Source organism: Oncorhynchus masou, chromosome 18 (genome assembly GCF_036934945.1).
Source record: "Oncorhynchus masou masou isolate Uvic2021 chromosome 18, UVic_Omas_1.1, whole genome shotgun sequence".
Lineage (NCBI taxonomy): Eukaryota > Metazoa > Chordata > Actinopteri > Salmoniformes > Salmonidae > Oncorhynchus > Oncorhynchus masou.
The window spans coordinates 77,859,844-77,872,938 of record NC_088229.1 but is presented as its reverse complement, the minus strand read 5'-3'; the positions used below and the strand labels follow the sequence as shown (position 1 = coordinate 77,872,938).

Below are 13,095 nucleotides of genomic sequence, written 5' to 3'. Positions count from 1 at the left end.
ATAGGGTAGTGGACGACTGTTGACCAGGGTCTATAGGGTAGTGGACTACTGTTGACCAGGGTCTATAGGGTAGTGGACTACTGTTGATCAGGGTAGTAGACTACTGTTGACCAGGGTCTATAGGGTAGTGGACTACTGTTGACCAGGGTAGTGGACTACTGTTGATCAGGGTCTATAGGGTAGTGGACTACTGTTGACCAGGGTCTATAGGGTAGTGGACTACTGTTGACCAGGGTCTATAGGGTAGTGGACTACTGTAGACCAGGGTCTATAGGGTAGTGGACTACTGTTGACCAGGGTCTATAGGGTAGTGGACTACTGTTGACCAGGGTCTATAGGGTAGTGGACTACTGTTGACCAGGGTCTATAGGGTAGTGGACTACTGTTGACCAGGGTAGTGGACTACTGTTGACCAGGGTCTATAGGGTAGTGGACTACTGTAGACCAGGGTCTATAGGGTAGTGGACTACTGTTGACCAGGGTCTATAGGGTAGTGGACTACTGTTGACCAGGGTCTATAGGGTAGTGGACTACTGTTGACCAGGGTAATGGACTACTGTTGATCAGGGTCTATAGGGTAGTGGACTACTGTTGACCAGGGTCTATAGGGTAGTGGACTACTGTTGACCAGGGTCTATAGGGTAGTGGACTACTGTAGACCAGGGTCTATAGGGTAGTGGACTACTGTAGACCAGGGTAGTGGACTACTGTTGACCAGGGTCTATAGGGTAGTGGACTACTGTTGACCAGGGTCTATAGGGTAGTGGACTACTGTTGACCAGGGTCTATAGGGTAGTAGACTACTGTTGACCAGGGTAGTGGACTACTGTTGACCAGGGTAGTGGACTACTGTTGACCAGGGTCTATAGGGTAGTGGACTACTGTTGACCAGGGTAGTGGACTACTGTTGACCAGGGTAGTGGACTACTGTTGACCAGGGTAGTGGACTACTGTTGACCAGGGTAGTGGACTACTGTTGACCAGGGTCTATAGGGTAGTGGACTACTGTTGACCAGGGTCTATAGGGTAGTGGACTACTGTTGACCAGGGTCTATAGGGTAGTGGACTACTGTAGACCAGGGTCTATAGGGTAGTGGACTACTGTTGACCAGGGTCTAAAGGGTAGTGGACTACTGTTGACCAGGGTCTATAGGGTAGTAGACTACTGTTGACCAGGGTCTATAGGGTCATTTGGGATGTACCCACTGTTAACACGGGATGTTGTTAATATGAGTGACAGGAGAACATTTCCATAATAGACTAATACATCATAGTAAATGTCAAACAGGAAAACAACACAGTTCTGTTAGAGATAGTCCAACTCAGAGCACAGATATAAATATCACAGCACTCCTTGTCACTGTTTGTTCATTGGTCAGGTCCCAGAGGAACACCCAGAGAAATATGCTTATATTTTCAAAAGCTTGCAGTCCAACATAATTATAGTATTAGTAAACAGTCAAAGCCCAGATAATTAAACCCTCCCTATCAGGGCACAAGGCGAGACCCAGATGCAGATGGTTGGACTCTTTGATGTTTATTGATTCAAAATGGGTTAGGCAAGAGAATGGTCGTGGACAGGCAAAAGGTTGAAACCAGTTCAGAGTCCAGGAGGTACAGAGTGGCAGACAGGCTTGAGGTCAAGGTAGGCAGAATGGTCATGCAGGCGGGTACAAAGTCCAGAAACAGGCAAGGGTCAAAAACGGGAAGATTAGCAAATAGAGTTCAAAAAAGGCAGGAGAAGTGGCAAAAACACGCTGGTTGACTTGGACATACTAGACAAACTGGCACAGAGAGACAGGAAACACAGGGAGAAATACACTGGTACAGAGAGACAGGAAACACAGGGATAAAAACACTGGTACAAAGAGACAGGAAACACAGGGATAAATACACTGGTACAGAGAGACAGGAAACACAGGGATAAATACACTGGTACAGAGAAACAGGAAACACAGGGATAAATACACTGGTACAGAGAGACAGGAAACACAGGGATAAATACACTGGGACAGAGAGACAGGAAACACGGGGATAACTGCACTGGTACAGAGAGACAGGAAACACAGGGATAAATACACTGGTACAGAGAGACAGGAAACACAGGGATAAATACGCTGGTACAGAAGGACAGGAAACACAGGGATAAATACACTGGTACAGAGAGACAGGAAACACAGGGATAAATACACTGGTACGGAGAGACAGGAAACACAGGGATAAATACACTGGTACAGAGAGACAGGAAACACAGGGATAAATTCACTGGTACAGAGAGACAGGAAACACAGGGATAAATACACTGGTAGAGAGAGACAGGAAACACAGGGATAAATACACTGGTACAGAGAGACAGGAAACACAGGGATAAATACACTGGTACAGAGCGACAGGAAACACAGGGATAAATACACTGGTACAGAGAGACAGGAAACACAGGGATAAATACACTGGTACAGAGATACAGGAAACACAGGGATAAATACACTGGGACAGAAAGACAGGAAACACAGGGATAACTACACTGGTACAGAGAGACAGGAAACACAGGGATAAATACACTGGTACAGAGCGACAGGAAACACAGGGATAAATACACTGGTACAGAGAGACAGGAAACACAGGGATAAATACACTGGTACAGAGAGACAGGAAACACAGGGATAAATACACTGGTACAGAGAGACAGGAAACACAGGGATAAATACACTGGAACAGAGAGACAGGAAACACAGGGATAACTACACTGGTACAGAGAGACAGGAAACACAGGGATAAATACACTGGGACAGAGAGACAGGAAACACAGGGATAACTACACTGGTACAGAGAGACAGGAAACACAGGGATACATACACTGGTACAGAGAGACAGGAATCACAGGGATAAATAAACTTGTACAGAGAGACAGGAAACACAGGGATAAATACACTGGGACAGAGAGATATGAAACACAGGGATAAATACACTGGTACAGAGAGACAGGAAACACAGGGATAAATACACTGGGACAGAGAGACAGGAAACACAGGGATAAATACACTGGGACACAGAGATATGAAACACAGGGATAAATACACTGGTACAGAGAGACAGGAAACACAGGATACACTGGGACAGAGATATGAAACACAGGGATAAATACACTGGGACAGAGAGATATGAAACACAGGGATAAATACACTGGTACAGAGAGACAGGAAACACAGGGATAAATACACTGGGACAGAGAGATATGAAACACAGGGATAAATACACTGGTACAGACAGGAAACACAGGGATAAATACACTGGGACAGAGAGATAGGAAACACAGGGATAAATACACTGGTACAGAGAGACAGGAAACACAGGGATAAATACACTGGTACAGAGAGACAGGAAACACAGGGAAAAATACACTGGTACAGAGAGACAGGAAACACAGGGATAAATACACTGGAACAGAGAGACAGGAAACACAGGGATAACTACACTGGTACAGAGAAAGGAAACACAGGGATAAATACACTGGGACAGAGAGACAGGAAACACAGGGATAACTACACTGGTACAGAGAGACAGGAAACACAGGGATACATACACTGTTACAGAGAGACAGGAAACACAGGGATAAATAAACTTGTACAGAGAGACAGAAAACACAGGGATAAATACACTGGGACAGAGAGATATGAAACACAGGGATAAATACACTGTTACAGAGAGACAGGAAACACAGGGATAAATACACTGGGACAGAGAGACAGGAAACACAGGGATAAATACACTGGGACAGAGACATATGAAACACAGGGATAAATACACTGGTACAGAGAGACAGGAAACACAGGGATAAATACACTGGGACAGAGAGATATGAAACACAGGGATAAATACACTGGGACAGAGAGACAGGAAACACAGGGATAAATACAATGGTACAGACAGGAAACACAGGGATAAATACAATGGTACAGACAGGAAACACAGGGATAAATACACTGGTACAGAGAGACAGGAAACACAGGGATAAATACACTGGGACAGAGAGACAGGAAACACAGGGATAACTACACTGGTACAGAGAGACAGGAAACACAGGGATACATACACTGGTACAGAGAGACAGGAATCACAGGGATAAATAAACTTGTACAGAGAGACAGGAAACACAGGGATAAATACACTGGGACAGAGAGATATGAAACACAGGGATAAATACACTGGTACAGAGAGACAGGAAACACAGGGATAAATACACTGGGACAGAGAGACAGGAAACACAGGGATAAATACACTGGGACAGAGAGATATGAAACACAGGGATAAATACACTGGTACAGAGAGACAGGAAACACAGGATACACTGGGACAGAGAGATATGAAACACAGGGATAAATACACTGGGACAGAGAGATATGAAACACAGGGATAAATACACTGGTACAGAGAGACAGGAAACACAGGGATAAATACACTGGGACAGAGAGATATGAAACACAGGGATAAATACACTGGTACAGACAGGAAACACAGGGATAAATACACTGGGACAGAGAGATAGGAAACACAGGGATAAATACACTGGTACAGAGAGACAGGAAACACAGGGATAAATACACTGGTACAGAGAGACAGGAAACACAGGGAAAAATACACTGGTACAGAGGGACAGGAAACACAGGGATAAATACACTGGAACAGAGAGACAGGAAACACAGGGATAACTACACTGGTACAGAGAGAAAGGAAACACAGGGATAAATACACTGGGACAGAGAGACAGGAAACACAGGGATAACTACACTGGTACAGAGAGACAGGAAACACAGGGATACATACACTGTTACAGAGAGACAGGAAACACAGGGATAAATAAACTTGTACAGAGAGACAGAAAACACAGGGATAAATACACTGGGACAGAGAGATATGAAACACAGGGATAAATACACTGTTACAGAGAGACAGGAAACACAGGGATAAATACACTGGGACAGAGAGACAGGAAACACAGGGATTCATACACTGGGACAGAGACATATGAAACACAGGGATAAATACACTGGTACAGAGAGACAGGAAACACAGGGATAAATACACTGGGACAGAGAGATATGAAACACAGGGATAAATACACTGGGACAGAGAGACAGGAAACACAGGGATAAATACAATGGTACAGACAGGAAACACAGGGATAAATACAATGGTACAGACAGGAAACACAGGGATAAATACACTGGGACAGAGAGACAGGAAACACAGGGATAAATACACTGGTACAGAGAGACAGGAAACACAGGGATAAATACACTGGGACAGAGAGACAGGAAACACAGGGATAAATACACTGGGACAGAGAGACAGGAAACACAGGGATAAATACAATGGTACAGACATGAAACACAGGGATAAATACACTGGGACAGAGAGATATGAAACACAGGGATAAATACAATGGTACAGATATGAAACACAGGGATAAATACACTGGTACAGAGAGACAGGAAACACAGGGATAAATACACTGGTACAGATATGAAACACAGGGATAAATACACTGGTAGAGAGACAGGAAACACAGGGATAAATACACTGGGACAGAGAGATATGAAACACAGGGATAAATACACTGGTACAGACAGGAAACACAGGGATAAATACACTGGGACAGAGAGACAGGAAACACAGGGATAAATACACTGGGACAGAGAGACAGGAAACACAGGGATAAATACACTGGTACAGACAGGAAACACAGGGATAAATACAATGGTACAGACAGGAAACACAGGGATAAATACACTGGGACAGAGAGACAGGAAACACAGGGATAAATACACTGGTACAGAGAGACAGGAAACACAGGGATAAATACACTGGGACAGAGAGACAGGAAACACAGGGATAAATACACTGGGACAGAGAGACAGGAAACACAGGGATAAATACAATGGTACAGACATGAAACACAGGGATAAATACAATGGTACAGACATGAAACACAGGGATAAATACACTGGTTCAGAGAGACAGGAAACACAGGGATAAATACACTGGGACAGAGAGATATGAAACACAGGGATAAATACACTGGTACAGAGAGACAGGAAACACAGGGATAAATACACTGGGACAGAGAGATATGAAACACAGGGATAAATACACTGGTACAGACAGGAAACACAGGGATAAATACACTGGGACAGAGAGACAGGAAACACAGGGATAAATACACTGGGACAGAGAGATATGAAACACAGGGATAAATACACTGGTACAGAGAGACAGGAAACACAGGGATAAATACACTGGGACAGAGAGATATGAAACACAGGGATAAATACACTGGGACAGAGAGATATGAAACACAGGGATAAATACACTGGTACAGAGAGACAGGAAACACAGGGATAAATACACTGGGACAGAGAGATATGAAACACAGGGATAAATACACTGGTACAGACAGGAAACACAGGGATAAATACACTGGGACAGAGAGATAGGAAACACAGGGATAAATACACTGGTACAGAGAGACAGGAAACACAGGGATAAATACACTGGTACAGAGAGACAGGAAACACAGGGATAAATACACTGGTACAGAGAGACAGGAAACACAGGGATAAATACACTGGAACAGAGAGACAGGAAACACAGGGATAACTACACTGGTACAGAGAGACAGGAAACACAGGGATAAATACACTGGGACAGAGAGACAGGAAACACAGGGATAACTACACTGGTACAGAGAGACAGGAAACACAGGGATACATACACTGTTACAGAGAGACAGGAAACACAGGGATAAATAAACTTGTACAGAGAGACAGGAAACACAGGGATAAATACACTGGGACAGAGAGATATGAAACACAGGGATAAATACACTGTTACAGAGAGACAGGAAACACAGGGATAAATACACTGGGACAGAGAGACAGGAAACACAGCGATAAATACACTGGGACAGAGACATATGAAACACAGGGATAAATACACTGGTACAGAGAGACAGGAAACACAGGGATAAATACACTGGGACAGAGAGATATGAAACACAGGGATAAATACACTGGGACAGAGAGACAGGAAACACAGGGATAAATACAATGGTACAGACAGGAAACACAGGGATAAATACAATGGTACAGACAGGAAACACAGGGATAAATACACTGGGACAGAGAGACAGGAAACACAGGGATAAATACACTGGTACAGAGAGACAGGAAACACAGGGATAAATACACTGGGACAGAGAGACAGGAAACACAGGGATAAATACACTGGGACAGAGAGACAGGAAACACAGGGATAAATACAATGGTACAGACATGAAACACAGGGATAAATACACTGGGACAGAGAGATATGAAACACAGGGATAAATACAATGGTACAGATATGAAACACAGGGATAAATACACTGGTACAGAGAGACAGGAAACACAGGGATAAATACACTGGTACAGAGAGGCAGGAAACACAGAGATAAATACACTGGTACAGAGAGATATGAAACACAGGGATAAATACAATGGTACAGATATGAAACACAGGGATAAATACACTGGTACAGAGAGACAGGAAACACAGGGATAAATACACTGGGACAGAGAGATATGAAACACAGGGATAAATACACTGGTACAGACAGGAAACACAGGGATAAATACACTGGTACAGAGAGACAGGAAACACAGGGATAAATACACTGGGACAGAGAGATATGAAACACAGGGATAAATACACTGGTACAGACAGGAAACACAGGGATAAATACACTGGGACAGAGAGACAGGAAACACAGGGATAAATACACTGGGACAGAGAGACAGGAAACACAGGGATAAATACACTGGTACAGACAGGAAACACAGGGATAAATACAATGGTACAGACAGGAAACACAGGGATAAATACACTGGGACAGAGAGACAGGAAACACAGGGATAAATACACTGGTACAGAGAGACAGGAAACACAGGGATAAATACACTGGGACAGAGAGACAGGAAACACAGGGATAAATACACTGGGACAGAGAGACAGGAAACACAGGGATAAATACAAGGGTACAGACATGAAACACAGGGATAAATACAATGGTACAGACATGAAACACAGGGATAAATACACTGGTTCAGAGAGACAGGAAACACAGGGATAAATACACTGGGACAGAGAGATATGAAACACAGGGATAAATACACTGGTACAGAGAGACAGGAAACACAGGGATAAATACACTGGGACAGAGAGATATGAAACACAGGGATAAATACACTGGTACAGACAGGAAACACAGGGATAAATACACTGGGACAGAGAGACAGGAAACACAGGGATAAATACACTGGGACAGAGAGACAGGAAACACAGGGATAAATACACTGGTACAGAGAGATAGGAAACACAGGGATAAATACACTGGTACAAAGAAACAGGAAACACAATGAGGGAGGGAGGGAGGGAGGGAGGGAGGGAGGGAGGGAGGGAGGGAGGGAGGGAGGGAGGGAGGGAGGGAGGGAGGGAGGGAGGGAGGGAGGGAGGAGGGAGGGAGGGAGGGAGGGAGGGAGGGAGGGAGGGAACTCCATATCTCAGAGGATGTTGGTAAGAAACTTCTTCTGTTTGAATTTCACTTCGGCATAACATTTCCTACACATTTCCTTGTGGTGTATAGTATTTAAACGTTTATGGGAGGTTTTCTTCATCTGAGAATGGAATTGAGAGCTAATTTAATTTTAAAAACAGTAAAGTCGATTGACACAACAGTGCGTCAATCTAAGTAACATAATAAACAATTCCCCTTTGAGAAATCCGTAAATTTAAGATAGAGACAGACATCAGTTGTTGTGTTTTGCATTGGATGTGCCTCAATCCACCACATTCTCCAACATCTGCATCTGAGCTGAAAGGTGGCAGAGCTAGAGAGCAGTGTTTGAAATGGAACATCCCAAAAATCAGTCCCATAACGTCTGTAGCGTCCAAACGGTTTGACCTGCCAACTTTGATGACCCCTGGAAAGGGGAGACTCTCACGAACACGACGGTGACCTCCCCAGAACTCTCACGGGACTCGTCTGACGGAAACCAGTACCTGTAAAAGAGAAAAGAATATGAATGTAGTTTTCTGCCTACCCAAAAAAAGGGTTAAATATGTGTAAACATACGGTGCCTTGCGAAAGTATTCGGCCCCCTTGAACTTTGCGACCTTTTGCCACATTTCAGGCTTCAAACATAAAGATATAAAACTGTATTTTTTTATGAAGAATCAACAACAAGTGGGACACAATCATGAAGTGGAATGACATTTATTGGATATTTCAAACTTTTTTAACGAATCAAAAACTGAAAAATTGGGCGTGCAAAATTATTCAGCCCCTTTAAGTTAATACTTTGTAGCGCCACCTTTTGCTGCGATTACAGCTGTAAGTCGCTTGGGGTAGGTCTCTATCAGTTTTGCACATCGAGAGACTGAATTTTTTGTTGTTGTTGATTCTTCACAAAAAATACAGTTTTATATATTTATGTTTGAAGCCTGAAATGTGGCAAAAGGTCGCAAAGTTCAAGGGGGCCGAATACTTTCGCAAGGCACTGTATATATTTCCTTTCTTATATCTCCTAGATTTAACACAGAGACTTCAAAATCATTTTTGTTTATGTATTGTTTTATACCTAAAGGGTTCCATCATATCCCAAATCAAACAGCTAAAGTATATACCATCTTAAAACAGTTCAATATTTAAACTTAGAACACCCACACCCCTCACCCCCAATCCTACTACCAGGTCGACCCCCCCACCCCTCACCCCCAATCCTACTACCAGGTCGACCCCCCAACCCTCACCCCCAATCCTACAACCAGGTCGACCCCCCACCCCTCACCCCCAATCCTACTACCAGGTCGACCCCCCCCACCCCTCACCCCCAATCCTACTACCAGGTCGACCCCCACCCCTCACCCCCAATCCTACAACCAGATCGACCCCCACCCCTCACCCCCAATCCTACTACCAGGTCGACCCCCCACCCCTCACCCCAATCCTACTACCAGGTCGACCCCCCACCCTCACCCCCAATCCTACTACCAGGTCGACCCCCACCCCTCACCCCCAATCCTACTACCAGGTCGACCCCCCCACCCCTCACCCTCAATCCCACTACCAGGTCGACCCCCCACCCCTCACCCCCAATCATACTACCAGTTCGACCCCCCACCCTCACCCCCAATCCTACTACCAGGTCGACCCCCCACCCCTCACCCCCAATCCTACTACCAGGTCGACCCCCCACCCCTCACCCTCAATCCTACTACCAGGTCAACCCCCACCCCTCACCCCCAAACCTACTACCAGGTCGACCCCCCACCCCTCACCCCCAATCCTACTACCAGGTCGACCCCCACCCTCACCCCCAATCCTACTACCAGGTCGACCCCTCACTCTCAATCCTACTACCACCCGACCCCCACCCTCACCCCCAATCCTACTACCAGGTCGACCCCCACCCTCACCCCCAATCCTGCTACCAGGTCGACCCCCCACCCCTCACCACCAATCCTACTACCAGGTCGACCCCCCGCCCCTCACCCCCAATTCTACTACCAGGTCGACCCCCACCCCCACCCCTCACCCCCAATCCTACTAAAAGGTCGACCCCCCACCCCTCACCCCCAATCCTACTACCAGGTGGACCCCCACCCCTCACCCCAATCCTACTACCAGGTCGACCCCCACCCCTCACCCCCAAACCTACTACCAGTTCGACCCCCCACCCCTCACCCCCAATCTTACTACCAGGTCGACCCCCCCACCCCTCACCCCCAATCCTACTACCAGGTCAACCCCCACCCCTCACCCCCAATCCTACTACCAGGTTGACCCCCCCCCCCACCCCTCACCCCAATCCTACTACCAGTTCGACCCCCCACCCCTCACCCCCAATCCTACAACCAGGTCGACCCCCCACCCCTCACCCCCAATCCTACTACCAGGTCGACCCCCCACCCCTCACCCCCAATATTACTATACCATCTTAAAACAATTCAATATTTAAACTTAGAACACCCCCACCCCTCACCCCCAATCCTACTACCAGGTCAACCCCCCACCCCTCACCCCCAATATTACTACCAGGTCGACCCCCCACCCCTCACCTCCAATCCTACTACCAGGTCGACCCCCCACCCCTCACCTCCAAACCTACTACCAGGTCGACCCCTCACCCCCAATCCTACTACCAGGTCGACCCCCACCCCTCACCCCAATCCTACTACCAGGTCGACCCCCACCCCTCACCCCCAATCCTACTACCAGGTCGACCCCTCACCCCCAATCCTACTACCAGGTCGACCCCCCACCCTCACCCCCAATCCTACTACCAGGTCGACCCCCCACCCCTCACCCTCAATCCCACTACCAGGTCGACCCCCACCCCTCACCACCAATCCTACTACCAGGTCGACCCCCCACCCCTCACCCTCAATCCCACTACCAGGTCGACCCCCCACCCCTCACCCCCAATCCTACTACCAGGTCGACCCCCACCCCTCACCCCCAATCATACTACCAGTTCGACCCCCACCCTCACCCCCAATCCTACTACCAGGTCGACCCCCACCCCTCACCCCCAATCCTACTACCAGGTCGACCCCCCACCCCTCACCCTCAATCCTACTACCAGTTCGACCCCCACCCCTCACCTCCAAACCTACTACCAGGTCGACCCCCACCCTCACCCCCAATCCTACTACCAGGTTGACCCCCACCCATCACCCCCAATCCTACTACCAGGTTGACCCCCACCCCTCACCCCCAATCCTACTACCAGGTTGACCCCCACCCCCTCACCCCCAATCCTACTACCAGGTCGACCCCCACCCCTCACCCCCAATCCTACTACCAGGTCGACCCCCACCCCTCACCCCCAATTCTACTACCAGGTCGACCCCCACCCCCACCCCTCACCCCCAATCCTACTAAAAGGTCGACCCCCACCCCTCACCCCCAATCCTACTACCAGGTCGACCCCCACCCCTCACCACAATCCTACTACCAGTTCGACCCCCACCCCTCACCCCCAATCCTACTACCAGGTCGACCCCCACCCCTCACCCCCAATCCTACTACCAGGTCAACCCCCACCCCCCACCCCTCACCCCCAATCCTACTAAAAGGTTGACCCCCACCCCCTCACCCCCAATCCTGCTACCAGGTCGAGGCCCCCCACCCCCTCACCACCAATCCTACTACCAGGTCGACCCCGCACCCCTCACCCCCAATTCTACTACCAGGTCGACCCCCACCCCCACCCCCTCACCCCCAATCCTACTAAAGGTCGACCCCACCCCTCACCCCCAATCCTACTACCAGGTCGACCCCCACCCCCACCCCTCACCACAATCCTACTACCAGGTCGAGCCCCCCACCCCTCACCCCCAATCCTACTACCAGTTCGACCCCCACCCCTCACCCCCAATCCTACTACCAGGTCGACCCCCACCCCTCACCCCCAATCCTACTACCAGGTCAACCCCCACCCCTCACCCCCAATCCTACTACCATGTCGACCCCCCACCCCCCACCCCTCACCCCAATCCTACTACCAGTTCGACCCCCACCCCTCACCCCCAATCCTACAACCAGGTCGACCCCCCACCCCTCACCCCCAATCCTACTACCAGGTCAACCCCCACCCCTCACCCCCAATCCTACTACCAGGTCGACCCCCCACCCCTCACCCCCAATATTACTATACCATCTTAAAACAATTCAATATTTAAACTTAGAACACCCCCACCCCTCACCCCCAATCCTACTACCAGGTCAACCCCCCCCCTCACCCCCAATATTACTACCAGGTCGACCCCCCACCCCTCACCTCCAATCCTACTACCAGGTCGACCCCCTGCAGCGGGGAGCAGTGAGAGGTAGGGGCAGCGGGGGGGGCAGCGGGGAGCAGTCCCTCCCTCCCTCCACATGCCTCTCCTCTCAGCAGATCTGGTCTGCCCTCCAGGAAGCCTCAGCAGACACACCACTGCTGCAGCACAGTGATCTTTTGAAAAGGGCGTATTTGAGCGTCTGCCAGGCAGAACCAG

General features: G+C 48.3%; 1 protein-coding gene across 1 annotated transcript; it reads left to right on the top strand.

Moving 5' to 3' along the window:
• The first annotated feature begins 1,567 nt into the window (after positions 1-1,567).
• On the top strand, positions 1,568-12,763 carry LOC135559434 (uncharacterized). Its single transcript, XM_064993585.1, has 4 exons — positions 1,568-1,645; positions 9,788-10,874; positions 11,135-11,791; positions 12,021-12,763. Exons 1-4 carry the CDS (start codon positions 1,568-1,570, stop codon positions 12,761-12,763), a joined length of 2,565 nt encoding a protein of 854 aa, XP_064849657.1.
• Positions 12,764-13,095: the final 332 nt, after the last annotated feature.

What these genes read in the sequence shown, in the direction of transcription:
- LOC135559434 (XM_064993585.1), top strand. Translation starts at nt 1,568, where the DNA reads ATGGTCGTGGACAGGCAAAAGGTTGAAACCAGTTCAGAGTCCAGGAGG. An exon ending in CAGACAGGCTTGAGGTCAAG is followed by an intron (nt 1,646 to 9,787) that starts GTAGGCAGAATG and finishes TCCTACTACCAG; the next exon opens with GTCGACCCCCCCACCCCTCA. An exon ending in ACCCCCAATCCTACTACCAG is followed by an intron (nt 11,792 to 12,020) that starts GTTGACCCCCAC and finishes TCCTACTACCAG; the next exon opens with GTCGACCCCCACCCCTCACC.